At 50.7% G+C, this 18,661-nt stretch overlaps 1 protein-coding gene across 5 annotated transcripts in view; it reads right to left on the bottom strand.

The window, feature by feature from the left end:
* Positions 1-18,661, bottom strand: part of EXOC6B (exocyst complex component 6B) — a 280,446-nt gene that overhangs the window by 87,334 nt on the left and 174,451 nt on the right. For 3 of the 5 annotated variants that reach the window (XM_072927819.1, XM_072927818.1, XM_072927821.1), the window contains 3 exons: positions 17,479-17,613; positions 15,419-15,598; positions 9,584-9,613 (listed from right to left, as the gene is read on the bottom strand). In XM_072927819.1, coding sequence (XP_072783920.1) covers positions 9,584-9,613; positions 15,419-15,598; positions 17,479-17,613 — 345 coding nt within the window. The remainder of the gene's footprint in view (positions 1-9,583; positions 9,614-15,418; positions 15,599-17,478; positions 17,614-18,661) is intronic. The other 2 variants (XM_072927820.1, XM_072927822.1) reach the window with 1 other exon arrangement.

The following is an 18,661-nucleotide window of genomic DNA, read 5'->3' as shown; positions in this document are numbered from 1 at the left end:
CAGCTCAGGAACAACTTGTCCAAAGGGTGGGATGAGATCTGGGCAGGGAGCAAAGAGCAGGAGTGCAACCCTGAGCTGAGTTTTCTGCAGGGAAAGGGGAAAACAAACACCTCAAAGGCACCAGTGCTCATTTACCAAAACTTAAGAGCTTCAAACCGCCCTTAGCAATCCCAGGAGTAGCTCTGTGGGGTCACTCATTAATTAAGACCTTTGCAAATCCCATCAAAACCTGGATTTGCACTGGGAAGAACAGGGATCACAGGTGAAAGTTGACAGATCTTCACGGCCAAGATGCCCAAACCTCTCCTTGGTCCGACCTCAGTCAAACCAAGCCATTCCAAGTGTGTTATCCCACCAAAATCCGCGGATTTATTGTCTGTGGCTCATGCCTGGCAATGAATCCCTCTGCGCACAGCTCCTGATGGAACCTCGGGGTTGCCATGACAACTCCATGACTCCCAAAGTGACACTGCCCTCCCTGTGCCACCCAGGATCCCTCTGGACGCACGGGAAGGATCCAGAAGGTTCCCTGATCATTCCAAGCACTGAAAGGGAGGAGCCAAGCTCCAAAGCTCTCCCAGGGACGCAGCCAAGGGGCTCCTAGCAGAACACAGCACCACAAGATCCCTGAGGCTGGAAAAGCCCTCCAGGATCACCAAGTCCAGCGTGTGACCGAGCCTTGTCCCCACCCTGAGCACGGAGTGCCACGTCCAGCCGGCACCTCCAGGCCTGGGGACTCCAAACCTCCCTGGGCAGTCCCAAAGCCCACTGTCCATCCCATTTTGGGGAGATCAGCCACGAAATCCTCTCTTCCCATCCCGATGCCATCCCTGGGCAGGGAGGGAAGGCTCTGGGCTCCCAGGGCAGCCCCGGTGGGACACGGAGGCTCCGGAGCCGGCCCCGCTGCCGGGAGCGTTTGTTTAGACACGGCCAATCTGTTACCAATTAGGGAGAGGAAACGCCAAGAGGCTGCCTTGTTAATTAAGGAACTTGCTATCAAAGGACTCATTAAGAGCTACTGAAATGGAATGGTTGTTCAAATAAATACCCATTAATCTTAACGTGCAATCAGGAGCTGCCAGTCCCCGCCACCCTGCAGGAGCACCTCTGGCTGCCAGGGAATCGTGGAATGGGCTGGGTTGGACCCCAAAGATCACCCAGGTGCACCCTTGGAGCAGCCTGGGACACCTCCCACTGTCCCAGGCCGCTCCAAGCCCTGTCCAGCCGGTCCTTGGGCACTTCCAGGGCTCCAGGGGCAGCCACAGCTTCCCTTCACCTGCTGGTGCCTCCCGCACTTCCCCTGGCCCAAACCAGGTGGGATGTGCTCCCTGAAATCCAAACCCAACTCCTGCTGCAGCACAGAGAACCCTCCCAGCGGCTCTCCGAGGAATTAACGCGGCATTTCCATGGAAAACAAAGCCTGACAGGCTCCAAGTGCTCTCAGAGTTTCCAATTATTTTTTTTAGCTACCAGCAGAATTCCTTCTTCGCCCGCAACGAGCATCGGGATTGATGCGATTAAGGATATTTAGACGTGCAAAATCCAGGGACTTCAGACAGCAGAGAAGCCGGCCAAAAACTGGGGATTCCTTGGTATTAAATGTACAGTTTTCTATAAACACCACAAGTTGCCCCCGTAATTTCAACACTGAATTTCCTGACTTTCCCAATCCATAAGGCAGGACTGGGATGTTTTGCAGAGGACGGAAACGTGATGGGGAAATAATGAGCAATTGTTTGGTAGCACAAACCCCAGGATAATCCCAGTGGATCCTCTCTCCCTGGCCACAGATGGAGACTTCAGACCCTGCAGACCTCCCAGGGCTCATCTCCTGCTCCAGAAGCTTCTGGATCCCCTGGCTACCTCAAATCCCCCTAAACTGGGGGCAAATTCAATAAATCAGCCCTGGAAATTTTCCCTCTCTTGCCTGTATCCTGATCTGCCTTTTTTTTTGTTTTTAAACAACAGTTCTGCACTCACTGAAGGTGGCAGAAAAACCCGAAACCACCACCCAAAAGCACAAACGCTTCCCAAAGCGTCAAAACAAATGAACGACGAGTACCTGCAATTTTAAAAAATATTTTTAAGAGGTTTACTTTAAAAATAAAACTTTCTTTAATCACCCAAAAAGTCAATTTTTAAGTGGACCAAGTGGGTTTTCATGGAGATTTTTGGTTGTTTTTCTTTTTTTTTTTTTTTGGTTTGTTTTGGGTGTTTTCAGCTTTGTTTTAGTTTAAGAAACCACACAAAATCAAACAAAAAGAGAAAAAAAAAAAAAGGGAAAAAAACACCAAAAAAAAAAAACCAACCCAAAAGCTGTGGGTCTGCATTCAAGATCCTGCCAAGAAATGGATCTCCAGGACAAGGAGGTCCAAAGGAACAAGGGACAGGCCCAAGCAAGGACACCCCAAGCCCCATTGAAGGATTTGGTCACCCCAAGCTTGGTGGCCTCCAAAGATGTCCCCTCAAGGCCGGAGCTCAGCTGGCACCAATCCCCACCGTGGCCACACCGACCCAGCAGGTATCAAAAACTCCCAATTCGTTAATTGTATTTACTCAGCTTTGCAGCAGACTCATTAAGAACAAATCCCGGTTTTGTCCCTAATTTTTTTTTTTAATTTGTAATGGAAGGAGGAGAGGAGTGGAGCAATTCCTGGTTTCCAGCTGCGGGCCGGGCTCTGCTACTCCACGTTGATGTGACACGCGTGGGGCACGCAGCAGCTGACATGTGGCCACTAACGGGCCCTGAGTGACTTCAGCCACCGGCAGACCCGGATTTGATCTCAGGCTCCATGGAGTCATCCCAGGAGCTGAACACTGGAGCCACTGTGTGGATTTATGGAGCTGGAAAAAGGGGCTGGAGCCAAGTTAGGAGGTGTCGCTCACGTGGGTTTGGGATTTGCCAAGGAAAAGAAGAAGGAGGGAAACCTTCCAGCCAAGGTTGGCTTGTGGGTCAGGGCTGCTGGGCATGTGGGAACGGCTGCTGGACAAAGGGATATTCCTCAGCCTTGGATCCATGGAATATTCCTCAGCCTTGGACCAACGAGATGCTCCTCAGCCTTGTATCAACAGGACGATCGTCAGCCTCAGACTCATGGGATGTTCCTTAACTTTGGACCAATGGGATGCTCCTCAGCCTTGGACCAACGGGATGTTCCTCAGTCTTGGATCCATGGGATGCTCCTCAGCCTTGGATGTTCCTCAACTTTGGATCCATGGGATGCTCCTCAGCCTTGGATCAACAGGACGATCGTCAGCCTCAGACCCATGGGATGTTCCTCAACTTTGGACCAATGGGATGCTCCTCAGCCTTGGACCAATGGGATATTCCTCAATCTTGGATCCATGGAATACTCCAAGCCTTGGACCAGTGGAATGTTCCTCAGTCTTGGAGATATGGGATTCTCCTCAGCCTTGGGCCAATGCTCCTCATCATCCTGTTGGCCCAAGGTTGAGGAGAATCCCATGGGATCCTCTGAGCCTTGGAGCTCCTGACTCCCAGACTCAAGAAAAGAGAGGTGATGTCTGCACACACATTTCTTCGGGAAGGCATTTTGGATTCCATCCACACTGGGACACACGGAATGGCCAATGTCACCATGACAGCAACGTCCCTTCCAACAGCCCCAGCATCCACTCCCAGCCTGATTTCCCAGGAATGGAGAGGTCCTCTTCTGTCCAGGATCTGCCATTCCAGAAATGATCCCACAAACCAGAGCTGCTGGTCTGGGAGCAGGATGGATGCTCTGGAGGGATGAACCTGGGGTCACCCATGGAAGAGCCCTAAGTGCCATCAGCAAATCATCAGATTTCAGCACAGTTTCCCCACTGGAGCTTTTCCTGAGCAAAATTGGGATTTTGGCCTGAGCTTTGACCCTGTCTCAGTTCAGGGACAACATCCCATGGAAGATCTCAGGTTCACCATGGAAAACCTACGGAGAGCCGCACCAATTAACGCAATTCCAAGTGGAATTTGCCTCCTGCAAAGACCAACTCAACTGGAAAGCTCCAAAGATGGAGCAGCTCCAAACAAACTGGAAAGCCCCATCCCCTGCCTGACCCAGGGGGAATTTTTCCCAAATTCCTGCAGCAGCTGATCCCGTTTCGGTGGCTGCATTCCAGAGGTGTGGAGGAAACTCCACCACGGGGTGTCCTTTGCCAGAGGCAAACATTTCCCACCTTGATGATATTTTGGGAAAATGGGATCCAGCAACAGGACCAACACATGGCAGAGCTGAACTCACACCAGAAGCTCAGGGACAACCAGAAAAAAAAAAAAAAAAATAGCAAAAGAGGGAAGAAAAGAGAAAAGCAAATCCAGCAATTATCCTCACCACACCAAAAATAAACCAGCCACTGCAGCCCGATACAAATCCCTGACATTCCAATAAAAGAGGAAGAAATCCTTGGCTGTGCCCAAGATGCCCAAGGTCAACAGCTGGAAGTGTTCTGGCTGGAGCTGGGGGAAGCTCAGGGAAGAGGGAAATCACACTGGGGGTGATGGTCACAACCAGCTCCCGCAGACAGGGCTGAAAGAGGCTTTTATTAAAAATATTTAATGCTGTTTTATTCAGTCTGGGGCTTTTCTGGGGTCTTTAATAGCTTGTGGAGTAACCAGCTCCATGGAAAGGTTTTTCCTCTGAAGGAATCAAGGAATTATGAGAAGCCTGAGAAGCAGAAGCAAAGACACCCAACAGCAAAAGCACAGCTCAGGAAGGTTGGAAATCGTGGGATTCGGGTTATCAGCGGCTCTGGGATACGAGCAGGCACAGGAACACACAATTTGTCCCTCTGTCAGAGCCACAAATCCTGAATTTCTGCTTCAGGATTTTTGTTAAACAGGAAAATAAATACACAGAAGGAGGGCAGGGCTTGGAGAAGGGAAACCCCTCGGGATGCAGCTGCCACGGCCGAGCACAGGGCAGCTCCTTTGGAGCCCAAAGAGCCCAAAGTGGGCAGAGATCTCCTCTGGAAGCTCCAGGGATTGCAGCAAAGCTGGGAAGTGGCTGGGGAAATTTGGATACGCGCATATGCAAAAATCCAAGGAAACAGAAGATTCCATGATCTCGGTCTTTTTGCTTGTTCAACATCCAAGGGCAGGGCAGGGCATTTTTAATTAAATGGGTTTTGGGAGTCAAGAACATGGGAATTGTTGGGTGCAGAACCTGGATCACCCAAAATCATCTGGAGCATCCGGCTCCAGTTTGAGGTGGGACAACGTCACGCCCTGAGAAACTCCAGCAAATACTCTAGGAATTATTCTAGGAACTATTATAGGAATTATTCTAGGAATTACAGCCCTCATCCTGGTTTGCCACTGGGTTTTAGCTGCAGGCACTCAAAAACCACAGAACTACCTGATCCCAACTGTCCCACCAGGCTGGAAATTGAGGCTGGCATCAAAATCACAGAATCCTGGAATGGTTTGGGTGGGAAGAGACCTTAAATCCCACCCCATTCCCACCCTGCCACGGGCAGGACACCTCCCACTATCCCAGCTGGATCCAAGTCCCAATATCCAACCTGGCCTTGGACACTTCCAGGGATCTGGGGGCAGCCACAGCAAATCTGGGAATTCCATTCCAGGGCCTCACCACCCTCACAGGGAAGAATTCCTTCCCAATATTCCATGTAAATCTCCCCAGAGCCAAAAGGTACACAAGGAACATGAAGCAGCCTTCATTTTTTTTGTCCTATTCGTGTCTCCCAAGGCTCTCTCCTGGTCCTCGTGCCCAGGATCCGAGACTTTCCCAGTTCCTTGATGGAAAGCAGAGCCATGGCCCAGCCGTGATCGGAGCGCACGGCTCCAAACTGGAACGAACGAGACCAAAAAAAAAAAAAAAAAAGGAAAAAAAAAATGGACATATTTCATCCTCTTCTTTTGTGGGTTTTATTTTCTTTTGTATTCGCTTTGGGAATAACATTCTTTCCATTGGGAAGAGCCTGATTTTCCATTAAATACAAAGCAGCTGCCATCTTGGAAACAAAAAGCTGATTAAATGCAGATTCTTTTTTTATTTTTTCCCTCACTTATGAAGAGCAAGAACCACGTTTGTTTCTGCTGATTTATCGGGGCAGAGCTGCCAATTACGGCAGCAGGAAAACTTAAAGAGAGGGACTTGAATCGCTCCATCATCCCGAAATAATTTTGTAATTATAATTCGACGTCGGAGAAAAAAGGAAAGATCCAGAAGTTTGGAGCGCTCGTTTTCCTTCTGGGACAGCGACCCCGGGGGTTCCTCACCCTCTGCACACACAGGGATGCTCCAGATCCCCCGTTTACGCAGATTCCCGCTCGTTGGGATGCCGGGGGAAGGCTCGGCGCGTGGGGGTGACGCGTGGGGCCTGGAGGAGACGCAACCACTGCCCCACTGCGGCCCAGATGGTGAACAGACTGGAAAAAAGGATGAGCTCCAAGGACAAATCCCAACCCACCCACTCCACGGCTACTCCCTGAGCCAGCAAAGCTCAGGCCAAGAGGTTTTTCCAGACCCCAGTGACCAACAGAAGCGGCATCCGAACCTTCGGCTCGTTTTGTCTTTTCCCAAAATCTGAATCACAGCTTAAATTTCCATTTGGAAATTGAGGTGCTATAGCTAAAAACCATGCAGAAGATGGATGAAACAGAGATGGGGAAAGCTGTAGGAATTAGTGATTGGTTTTCCATTAACCCTTCAGGTTCTTCTCATTTCTTGCTCTTCAGGAAACCCAACAAAAAACTCCAGAGGATGATGAGAATTCCATAGGGATCTGTACTTTGAGACGTTTTTCCCACTCCTGCTTTTCCATCTATCCAAGGCTGTCAGATCCAGGGAAAACATTTGTGGAAAGGGACCCTGTGAAGGTCACGAAATCCTCTTCACCCACACTGGTGGCATCAGCCATGGTTGGTGGCTCCAAGCGACAATCCCGAGTGCCCAACTTCTCTGAGCACCCTCAGGTGTCCCCTGCACAGGGACCCCCCAAAGGTTTGGGGTCCCCCAGGGCAGCTGGGGCTCCTCCCGTGGATGGGTTAAGGAAGGTGTGGAGAGCTTTGGAAGCTGTTCATGGATGTCCCTTCCCACATTCCCAACTTAAGAGCCCTTAGAAGAGCAGCGGATGAAAGAAGAGGAAAGCAGGAAATTGTAAATTCTATGATTTCCCCTAAATTTCCTAAAGGGTACAAGAACCCCAACCCAAACTTCACCTCCTGGTAGGATTTTTGGAAGGTCCAGGTGGGGGCTCTGGAGCAGGAAGGAGAAGGCACGTTTGGATTTCATACAACAGGGCTGGAATTTTGGCTGCTGGATTCCCTGTGCCACACATTCCTTATGGATGGAGGTGCAGGCAAGAGAAGGCATCCAACAGCTTCCTCAATCCCAGCTTGGAAAACCAAATTCCAAGCCAGACATGCCGCAGTGACTCCACAGAGGGAACAATACCCACGGAAGCACGCCCTGGTTTAAAGGATTTATGGGACTGGGCATTTTGGCTTCCATGAATTTTCCAACCGCTGAAAGCACACAAGGAAACCTTGGAATTCCAGATAACCCAGCTTAGCCAGGCTCGAGTTTACAGAGCTCCTGGGTAAATCAGGGGTCAGCCTGCCCCATCCAGCACTACCAAATCCATGGGATTTGGACACTCTGCTCCTTGTTTTAAAGCACCACCAGCTCTTCTTTCGACTCCTCAATCCTGACAAATATTTGGGAAACCAGGAATGGGCTTCTCCAGCCACCAGTCCATCCTCTCCCCTTCACGGCATCCCTGTTTTACAGGAATTTCGCCGAACATTCATTCAGGCCAAGCAATCCCCTAAAAGACTTGGATCACCTCTAGAGTGGAAAGCCCCAGACACAGAAAATTCTGGATGCTGCTCACACCCTGTCCATGTCTGCATCCCACATTTTTTTAACTTCTAAACATCCAGGATCAGCCACAACAACTTCCCACCGGACAAATTAAACTCTGCTAGAATTCCTCCTTTGTCCTGCTACTTTGTGTGATCCCATTTTTATTTTCCCCGCTTTTCCGTGATTTATTCCCGCCAATTAATCCCAACAAGGCAGAGAACAGAAAATTAGGAGGGATAAAAGGAAGGAAAACTGGGATTTGTTGCCGTTAAGAACACGCCTGACTAAGAGCAGGCTGGCAAAGCCCCGCCATATAAAGGGATTACTCCATCCCTGACCCTTTCCAGGGGAGCTCCAGGTATTATTTTCCATTGATTTACCTTAATGAAAGTAATGCCCCCCTCTCCGTAGGAAGCTGACTCCAGAGCTGTCTAGGCACTGGATCCAATTAAAGAAATAAATACATCTGGCTTCCAAACAGCTCCAAGCCTGGAAAAGCCAGAGGGAAAAGGGCTTTTTGCATCTCTCCCTCTTGGGCTACGCCCTGAGGACAGCACGGAGGATGCCTGGCATCCAACAGCGCTCCTGGAAACCCCTGGCTGCGGGGAATGCCTGGAGCATCCCGGGATGGCTTTAACGAGGCTCCCTCTCTCCAGGAGCTGGCGTTGATTTGAGGCCTTAGAAACCCCCCAGGTTTGGGATTTGACTTAGAAACCCCCCAGGTGCCCAGAGCCTGCAAATAATCCAGGCTTAGCCAGGCTCGGTTTCCAGGGAAAGGGGCACAAGCATCCCACCGGAGCAGGGAATATCGGTCGGGATTCCCACAAAGAGCAAAGAATACAGGCTGGAAAGCAGAAGCAGGGTCCAGGCTCTGAATGTGACAACCCCACAGAATTCCCAGCTGGGTTTTGCTCCCATGGGCTGGGTTTGCAGCCGTGGGAATAGAGGAAACAAGGTGGCTGCGGAGCACTTTGTTTGCCGTCCATCGCTGGAAATGCCGCGAGTTTTCCTCCCGCGTATGGAACAAGCGGAGATGACAACAATCACAGGGGGTTGCTGAACCAGAAGGAAGGTCTGAGAGCCTTCTTGGCTTTATTTTGGTACTAATTGGCCAAATCCAAACTGATTTTGGGAGATGGCACATGTCAAGAATCCGCATTATTTTCTGGAGAAAACCATGGATCCCAGAGTGGTTTGGAATGGGAGGGACCTTGAAGATGATCCAGTCCCACCCCCTGCCATGGCAGGGACACCTTCCACCACCCCAGGTTGCTCCAAGCCCCATCCAGCCTGGCTTTGGACATTTCCACTCCAGTCTGAGGAAAGGCTTAGTGCTCCAGTCCCTCAAACCAGGAGGAATTTCCAGCTGGAATCCCCATGGGGAATTTCTCTGAAAAAGGAGCATGGCTTTTACAAACACCTTTTCTCTTGGGAGCAGAGTGTGAGAATCCAGGTTTCCCTAATATCAGGCATTCCCCCTAATTCCCTGCAGATTTAGGTATTCCAGGGTGATAAAAGGAGCCATTTCAATGCACTGAAACCAACAATTTAGAGACCCACTGGGAAGGAAACCCTCTTCTTTGCTCTCTGATTTATCCCAGAATTATTCATCCCATCGATCTCGACTTTCAGTCCACCTTTTCCTTTCCTCCTGGCTGACACAGAGGACCTTTTCTGGTTCAACTCCCCCCCGAGCATGGAGGTGTGAGCGGAGCAGAGCCAAGGCGCGGGACACAGCGTCCGGTACTCACCGACATGGTAGAGTGGACATCTACCTGCCCCTACAGAGGACAACACAGGAGGTCAGGGTCAAAGGCAGAACAGAGCAGAGCAACAGGACAGAGGCAGAAAGGAGCCCAAAGGGCATCAGAGGCACCCACCGCCCCCCAGAGATCCAACGGCGGCTCCCACGCTGGCAATGGATTGGGAAAGCAAAATGGGGGCTCCTGGGAGCGGCTTGGAGGAGGAGAAGGAGGAGGAGGAGGAGAATAAAGTGCCACAAGAGCGGTTTTGTTGTCATTCTGTCACAGATTCCTGGAATGGGTTGGTTGTAAGGGACCCTAGAGGGCATCCTGATTCAAACATCTCCCACTGTCCCAGGTGGATCCAAGTCCTGGTGTCCAGCCTGGCTTTGGGCACGATCCAGGGGCAGCCACAGCTGCTCTGGGAATTCCAGCCCAGCCCCTCCCCATCCTCCCAGCCAGGAATTCCTCGCCAATATTCCATCTATCCCTGCCCTCTGGCAGTGGGAAGTCATTCCCTGTGTCCTGTCCCTCCATCCCGAGTCCCCTCTCCAGCTCTCCTGTCTGCTCCACACGTCCCCATCCCTGTTCCTCAGCAATCCCACCTGCAAGAGGTGATGGATCCCAAACCCTGGGAGTGACAGCTGGGATCAGCTCCAGCAGGGCTTGCTCAGCTCTTCCAAAGGCCAGGGGAGTTATTTAAGCACACACTGGACTTGTGCAAACCCAGAGGTGACTCTGGTGCTCCTGAGATGTTTTCCTGATGGTTATTTTCCACTTGGGTCCCTCCCAGCGTGGCCGAGGCTGTGGTTGGTGCAAAGTTCATGGCATTTCGCTTCCATGCACAGGGCCTTGGCTTATAAATATTCCAGAGGGATTTGACTTTTCAAATAAAAACACAGGCAATCGTTCTCTTTGGAAAGAAAATAAACACTTGCAAAGCTCTTTCTACCAGAGCAAGAGCTGCCGGGGCCGTTCGTTTGCGAGGGGGGAAGAGATGCCAAGAGAAGGCAAAAAACCATCACGGCTCCAGCTGAAATCTGTGCCTGCCATCTGGCAAAAATAAGCAGAAAAGGGGAAAAAAAATAGGGAAAAAAAAAAAAAAAAGCCCTCTGCAGAGGGTTCACACTGAAGTGCTCCACGGCTGAGGTTGGATTTGTTGGATCGCTGAAAGATTGCTTCCCCTTCCCAGGTCAGCCTCACCTCTTGACCTGCCCTGATTCCCTTCCAAAGGAGGTTATCGAGATACAAGACTAACAGAGGATTAAAGGAAACTGAAAATAAAAACAAAACACCCCCCCCTTCCCCCAGCCCTGCTCCCCTCCCCCAAGAAAACATCCTTGCTTTGTTAACCTGACAGTTCAGGGGAGGTGTTGACACAACCCTCCATCTCTGAGGAGCTTAATGTCAACAAATCAGTGTGTTTGGAGTAGCCCTGTCAATGCCATTTACATTAACTTGTCCAACAAGAAATAAAAACAACAATCAGCCATCAAAGACAAAAGGCTTTTTCAGTCATTCTTTGCAAAGTCCTAGGCTGGAAATGTTCATTTTTGGAGGCCGTGGCCCTTTGCTTGCTGAAAACCAGAAACCACTTTTTTTTTTTTTTCTTTTTTTTCAAGGCCTAAAATACTTTTTGTACTAAATTTTTTTTTCCCCTTAAAAAAAGAGGTTTTTCTTTTAAAGGAGACCCGAGCATCCCATATTAATGAGCTCCACAGCAGCAGCAGCAGCAGGAACCGACTCTCCCTGGTTAACGCAGGAAGAGGGCGGCCTCGGGAGCCAAATGTTAATTATCCTTTGATTCCCATCAGCGTTTTATTTGCTCGGAGACATTTTTGGGCACTTAGTGGAGCATTCTGGAATTGTGGCTCCAAACCACCATGACCGTTTCATGCAGCACTGGCATGCACCAAAACCCTGGGAAGTTCTCCGTGAACTTTTCCTGCCCCCCGGCACACGCTGTCCCCACGGCACTGGTGAGGGCTCAGCGTCCCCCAGAAAACTGCAATGTGCAAATAAATTCCAGGAATTCCCCAAAATCAAGTGGTTTTCATCATCTCCCACAATGCCTACTCCAAAGGAAAAATCTGGGATTGCAAGGCCTAAAAAAAGTGGAGGCTCTTTAGGCCGCTGCACCAGGATTTTGGATTATTTTTGGGTTATTTTTGCTGGCTGCCCACAGAGGTGGTGGAGGCCTCAACCCTGCAAAAATCCAAGCCCATGCCTCTGGACAACCTGATCCAGTTGAAGATGTCCTCCAGAAAACTGCAACGTGCAAATAAATCCCAGGAATTCCCAAAATCAAGTGGTTTCCTTCACCTCCCACAATGCCTACTCCAAAGGAAAAACTAAGGACTGAAATTCCTGCTTGAGGCCTAGAAAAAGAGACTTTAGGCCAATCCACAAGCCAGGATTTTGGGATTATTTTTGGGTTATTTTTGCTGGCTGCCCACAGAGATGGTGGAGGCCTCAACCCTGCAAAAATCCAAGGCCATGCCTCTGGAACACCTGATCCAGTTGAAGATGACCTCCAGAAAACTGCAACGTGCCAATAAATCCCAGAAATTCCCAAAATCAAGTAGTTTCCTTCACCTCCCACAATGCCTACTCCAAAGGAGAAATTAGGGACTCAAATTCCTGCCTGATCTCCAGAGAAAGATGAGACCCTTTAGGTTAAAAATCAGGATTTGGGGCTGGGTCCGTTTGGCTGCTTGAACTAGGTGCTCACAGAGGTGGTGGAGGCCTCATCCCTGGAAAAATCCAAAGCCATGGCTCTGGACAGCTTGATCCAGTTGAAGATGTTCCCCAGAAAACTGGAACATGCAAATCCCAGGAATTCCCAGTATCCCAGTTTCCACCATCTCTCACAATGCCTACTCCAAAGGAAGAACTAAGGACTGAAATTCCTTCTTGAGGCCTACAAAAGGAGATTAAAAAAGAGACTTTACCCAGGATTTTGGGCTGGCTTATTTTTGCTGGATGCCCAGAGAAAAGGTGGAAGCCTCACCCTTGGAAAAAATCCAAGGCCAAAGCTCTGGATAACCTGATCCAGTTGAAGATGTCGCTGCTTACTGGAGGTCCCTGGAGCAGGTAACCTTTAAACCCAAACTGTTCAACACAATAATTCTGGGATTCCCAAGAAACACAGGAAAATTCAGCCTAAAGTGGGAAACATAAACCCTAACCCCAAATCCCAGATGAGATTCCTTTCAGCTCCTCTTCAGCCGCTCTCCAGTGTTGATTCCCAAGGATATTCCAAGACCACTTGAGCTGCCCTGGGGCCGGGAGCCGTGACCTGCAGAGGTTTTCCTGCAGCTCCATTGGGACAATGGGATTACTCAGCCCTGTCACAGCACGTTTCTGCAGCCTCGGGACTTTGGGATCAGTTTTTTTTCCCTGATGGGGCTTTTTGGAGGTGGAATTTTAGCCCAGGAACTCCAACACGCCCGGGCTGAGGTTCCCTGATGGGCAGGTGGAGGTGTCATTCCAGCTGGGACAAAAGTGCACCTTCCAACACCAGGAGAACACTTTTCACTTGGCCAAAACCCCATAAATTCAGTAGGAATCAGCTCTGGAAGATGGGGGCATTTCCAAACCAGGCAGGAGAACAGGAACAAAGGGGCTCCAAGGACACCTCACCCCAGGATGGGGCACAGTCCTGGAGCTACGGGCAGCGTGGAAATCCTGGATTTTATGGGACCAGGCTGAAAACTCATCTCAAACAGGGCAGCAGCTCCTGTCAGACCCCAAAACTGTTGTGCTTTATTTCCAATCACACCTCTCATGCTGTTGGATTGGGATGGGTTTGGATCAGCTCTACCTTGTCACCAGAACCCTGAATTTCCTTCTAGAGCTGGAATTCACTCTTTTGGGAATGTTCCTTCAGCCCTCTCGCTCCTTCCTTCCCCAGCTGACGCTCATCTCACATTTTTGGTGCTTTAACAAACACCTCCATCGTTTTTTACATGGATTTGGGCAACAGTTTTATCTCCTGCACTTCAGTAGCAAAGCCCAGGAATTTCAGTGTGCTCCTAAATCAGCCACTGGAAAATTCCCTGAACCTTACAGGGATGAAAAACCTTGACACCAGAGGATGTGGAGGCCTTTGGGATGCAGCCTGGTCCTTCCTGGCTTGCTCTCACCCACAATTTGGGAAAAAAGCTCCAATCAGTATTAAAAAATCCCAAACCTGCAGCTCCCACAAAGCTTTGAACCAGACCTGCAGCAGCCCAAACCAGGCTGAGGTGTCTCCCCAGGCTTTGGGGGGGCTCTGGAGCTCAGGGGCTGCCCAGCAAACCCAAACTTCTCCTCAGCTGAGGCTTTTCAAACCCAGTTCTGGAAGACAAAAGGCTGCCTCGATCCGTCCTGGTGCTTTTTAGACCAATTCAAGTCCTCTCAGCCTCCAAACCAACCCTGACTGGCTCCAAAAGGAAACATTAATATTTAAGGAAGATAAATCACTCCCGGCCCACCTCATAAATCACTGTGGGCATCCCCCCGCAGCCCATCTCTGCTGCTTCATGCTCTGCTGCAGAGACCAATCTCCCTGTCAAATTCCATTACTGGCTCCTGAGTATTCCCAGCGTGATGGGTGGAAGCCTCCAGGTGCTGAACCAACCCACAGCTCCTTTTTTCCAGGAGAAATCCACCCATTTCCAGCATCTCCTGGCTCCAGGAGGCACCTGCCACGGGACACCTGCTTGGGGACATTTGGGACAAACCTGGCTGGGGTGGTGGACCCCAGTCCTGCCCACCTCTCTGCTCAACGCTTCATTTATCAGTTCATTTACCAGTTTGTCCCACTGATAACAGAGCTGAGGATAACTTCTCCTCAACACAGGTGCAGAGGAGCAGGGAAGCCACTTCCAGTCCCCTTTTGGGGGTTTCTCCCACACAGAAAATCAGCCAGAGCTCCCCCCTGCTCCCAGATCTTCCTGCTGGGATGGGGATCCCCAAAAACACGAGCCAGCACAGTCTGGGGGTGTGACACCTCCCAAAACAGCTCTGGAGGGTGGGACCTCCTTCCAGAGGAGAACCCCGGGGCACGGACAGAACGAAGGAAGCCGCCACTGGGGAATATTAATTCTCCCCTTCCTGTTTACTCCCAGCTCGTGAAAGCAGGAAATAAATCCCAGTTTCGTAAAGAAAGAAAGATCTGAAATTGCTTTTAGAACAACCACAGAGTTCAGGGGATTTGCTGTTTCAAAATACCTGCTGATCCCAGCTCCTCCCGAGAGTGCATCCACACAGCTCAAAACAAATCCCATTTAGAGGAGGGGAAAAAGCTGCTGGAGCAAAAAAGGAATCTCCCTGGTGATTGGGTTTTTCCTACCAATGAGACACCACTCAGCCAACTGCAAAAAGCAACATAAAGCACATTTCTGATGGCAACAGCAGCATAAACACAGGGACTTCAAGCAGCAGAGAGAAGAAAGAAACATATGGTGTCTTCCAAGGGAGCAATATTGGGATGGGAGGCATCAGAGACTTGACAAACACTTGGAAATGCAGCTGTAGTTCCAGTAAGGCGATCATAGGCTGGATTTTCTGGGAAAAAAAAATCCTGGATGGGCATTAACTGGAAGCTAAAATATCTAAAATACAGGTGGGGAATAAATTACCATCCTGCTGCACACGGTGGGCTGGGATAGAGCCTCAATCCCACAAAACTAGACTGGCAAATAACTGGGAGAGTCCTCCCGCAGCCCAGCTTGTGGAGACAGGTGAAACACGTTCCTCTAAAACCAGAATTTTTCCTACATCCCCCAGCAGCACCAGGCCCTGCTCCCACCCCAGCCCAGCACGCCGGAGCTGCCCCGGAGCAGGAGGGACGAGGCTCACCGGGAGGTGGGTGAACACGGCGAAGGTGCTGCGCAGGAAGCCGATGAGATCCACCAGGTAGTCGCTGGCCCGGCTGCCCGGCTCCGGGGCCATCCAGTCGTAGTCGGCCAGCTGCAGGAACTGGTCGATCTTCTGGTTCAGGTTGGTGTAGATCTCCTCCTCGGCGGCGTGCCGTGCGTCCTGGGAACAAGACAGGACGTGGGATGGGGGAAAAATCCTACATGGGATGGGGGCTCCAAACCAGCAAAATCCTACATGGGATGGGGGCTCCAAACCAGCAAAATCTTACAGGGGATGGGGGCTCCAAACCACCAAAATCCTACATGGGATGGGCGCTCCATAAAACTGAGACCCCACGTGGGATGGGGGCTCCAAACCAGCAAAATCCTACAGGGGATAGGGGCTCCAAACCACCGAAATCCTACATGGGATGGGGGCTCCAAAACACTGAAATCCTACATGGGATGGGGGCTTCAACCCAGCAAAATCTTACATGGGATGGGGGCTCCAAACCACCAAAATCCTATATGGGATGGGGGCTCCATAAAACTGAGACCCCACGTGGGATGGGGGCTTCAAACCAGCAAAATCTTACATGGGATGGGGGCTCCAAACCAGCAAAATCCTACATGGGATGGGGGCTCCAAACCAGCAAAATCCTACATGGGATGGGGGCTCCAAACCACCGAAATCCTACATGGGATGGGGGCTCCATAAACCTGAATCCCCATGTGGGATGCGGGCTTCAACCCAGCAAAATCTTACATGGGATGGGGGCTCCAAACCACTGAAATCCTACATTGGATAGGGGCTCCAAACCAGCAAAATCCCACATGGGATGGGGGCTCCACTCCACCAAAATCCTCCATGGGATGGGGGATTCCACAGCACTGAGTCCCCACACCAGCCTTAGGCTGGGATTTGACACCATCCTAAAGCACCAGGCTGTGGTGGGCAGGACCAAGCTGGATTCTGCCCCCCAGCATGATGTGAGGACAAATCCAGAGGAGATGGAGAGAGGCTGGCTCCAGCGGTGGGATCCTGGTGTTGGTAATCCCAGAATCCCGGCTGGTGGATTGGCCTACAGTCTCTTTTTCTAGGCCTCAAGCAGGAATTTCAGTCCTTAGTTCTTCCTTTGGAGTAGGCATTGTGACTGATGATGGAAACCACTTGATATTTGAAATTGCTGGGATTTATTTGCATGTTTACTTCTCTGGGAGACATCTTCAACTGGATCAAGAGCCATGGCTTTGGATTTTTCCAGGGATGAGGCCTCCACCACCTCTGTGGGCACCTAGTTCAAGCAGCAAAACGGACCCAGCCCCAAATCCCGATTTTTAACCTAAAGGGTCTCCATTTTCTCTGGAGCTCGGACGGGAATTTGAGTCGAGGATCCCTGTGGCTTCCTACAGCTCAGAACATCCCCTATGGAAACCCCACCTAACCACAGGGCTGGGGGTCAGGACGAGGGCAGGACACTCAGCTGCAGCCCAAACCGCTGGAAAAAGCCAGGATGGACTTCCCTGGGGACACGAGACTGAGCCACCCCAAGGCAAAGCCTCACCAAACCCATTCCTGCTGTTCCCACCTCTGGATCTCCACGGACAGAATTCAGACACCCCACACTTGGCCTGACCAAATCCCATGTAAAGCACCTGGGGGAGCACTCCTGGAGTGGGATTTAAAGGCTGGAAAATCTGGGAGTTTCTGTCAGCCCTGATTTTTAGGGGATACTGCTAAAAGGAGTGGAAAGCTGGAGAAATAGAAATTCTGGAAGTCTTTCTCCTGGGTGGAAGAGGAACCTGGTGTCCGTGACACAGTACTGCAACAGCAAATTGAGGATTTATTTAAACAAGAAATAAATTATCAGGCTTTTGTTCAAGATCTCCTTAATCCTTTAGCTAATTAGGGCTGCAAATTAAGGACAGAAACCTCCCACGACGTCAACGGGAGCAACGCTCCGAGGGACAAACCCAAAGCGGTGGCGCAACCTCCCCAGAAGGGCACAGAACCATCCTTGGGCTCAGCCCACCCGGGGCTGGGACCCCCGCCCCGCTCACCTTGAAGGTGGTGGTCCCGTAGAGTTTGGTGGTGTGGACGGTCTCGGGCAGGACGTTGGTGATGTTGGTGATGAACTCCTCCAGGAACTTGCAGGATTTCTCCAGGTGGGTGGTGTTGATGATGATCTGCACCAGCTGGGAAGGCAAAGAAGGGTTCCAGCCCCGCTGCCAGGCGAAGCCGTGCCAATCCCATGCCACCCTGACGCTGTGCAAACACCCCGAGCTTTGCTATGGGCTCCAGGCTCCCTCCTTTAACAACACCTAAATCCAAGATAATTTTGGGGGGGAAGCAATTCCCATGACAGCCACTAATACCACAGGAGGCGATTTTTTTCTTCTTGAGGACTTTCCTACATTGAGCTGTCACTCAGGGCTCCCCAAAAATCTGCCAGGACACATCAGGAGGCTCCTGGCTGCCACTGAACCCGAAAAATAACCCAAACTTGAGTGACACCGAGCAGCATCGCACGGGCCCTGAACAAAGGAACCGCGAGGTTTGGCTCTGGCAGGTGTGGGGTGAGCAGATCTCTGCCAGCCCTGGGGCAGCAGAACGCCCTGGGCTGGTGTCATGTCACTGCTGGAGCGTGGTGGGGCTGTCTGGAGCCGTGCAGGAAGGGCTTGGAAACGCTCCCAGATCTGAAGGAGGTGGGATTCATCAGTGATTTCAAAGGTGCGGGTGCAGAAATTGTCAAGTGACACCACAAAGATCCCAGCACTGGTGCTGGTGACATCAGAAGGGTGCGGGTGGCACCTTGGGAGGTTCAGCCTGGGCACTGGGAAGGGAAAGAGACACTGGAAAGGTGCAGAACTGGAACTGGGTGTCCACAGAAGCTGTGGGATGTCTGGGAGAAATGAGAAGTTGGGAAGGGAAAGCCTTGGTTGACACGATGCAAGGCAGTAGTAATTAAGTAAACAATTAGTAACTCATTTTTAGTACCAGCAATTAGTTACACCTTGTTTAATACCCAGAGGTCCCACCTGTTCTGGGGACCTGCAGATTTACATGGATTAAAATCATCAGAAACCGGATTTTGCACAAAAAAAAGAATGGATCTTGGAAAGAAAATCCCAAATAAGGGTTTATGCTGCAGCAAAGTGCTGAAGCCACTCAAACATCACCAGAAAATGAGGATTGATCTCCCATTCCCTCACATTTCCCTCTTGGATCATCTCTGGTCCTCTC

The sequence above is a fragment of the Taeniopygia guttata genome, chromosome 4, assembly GCF_048771995.1.
Source record: "Taeniopygia guttata chromosome 4, bTaeGut7.mat, whole genome shotgun sequence".
NCBI lineage: Eukaryota > Metazoa > Chordata > Aves > Passeriformes > Estrildidae > Taeniopygia > Taeniopygia guttata.
The sequence above is the reverse complement of the archived record's forward strand: the minus strand, read 5'-3'. Positions and strand labels throughout refer to the sequence as shown.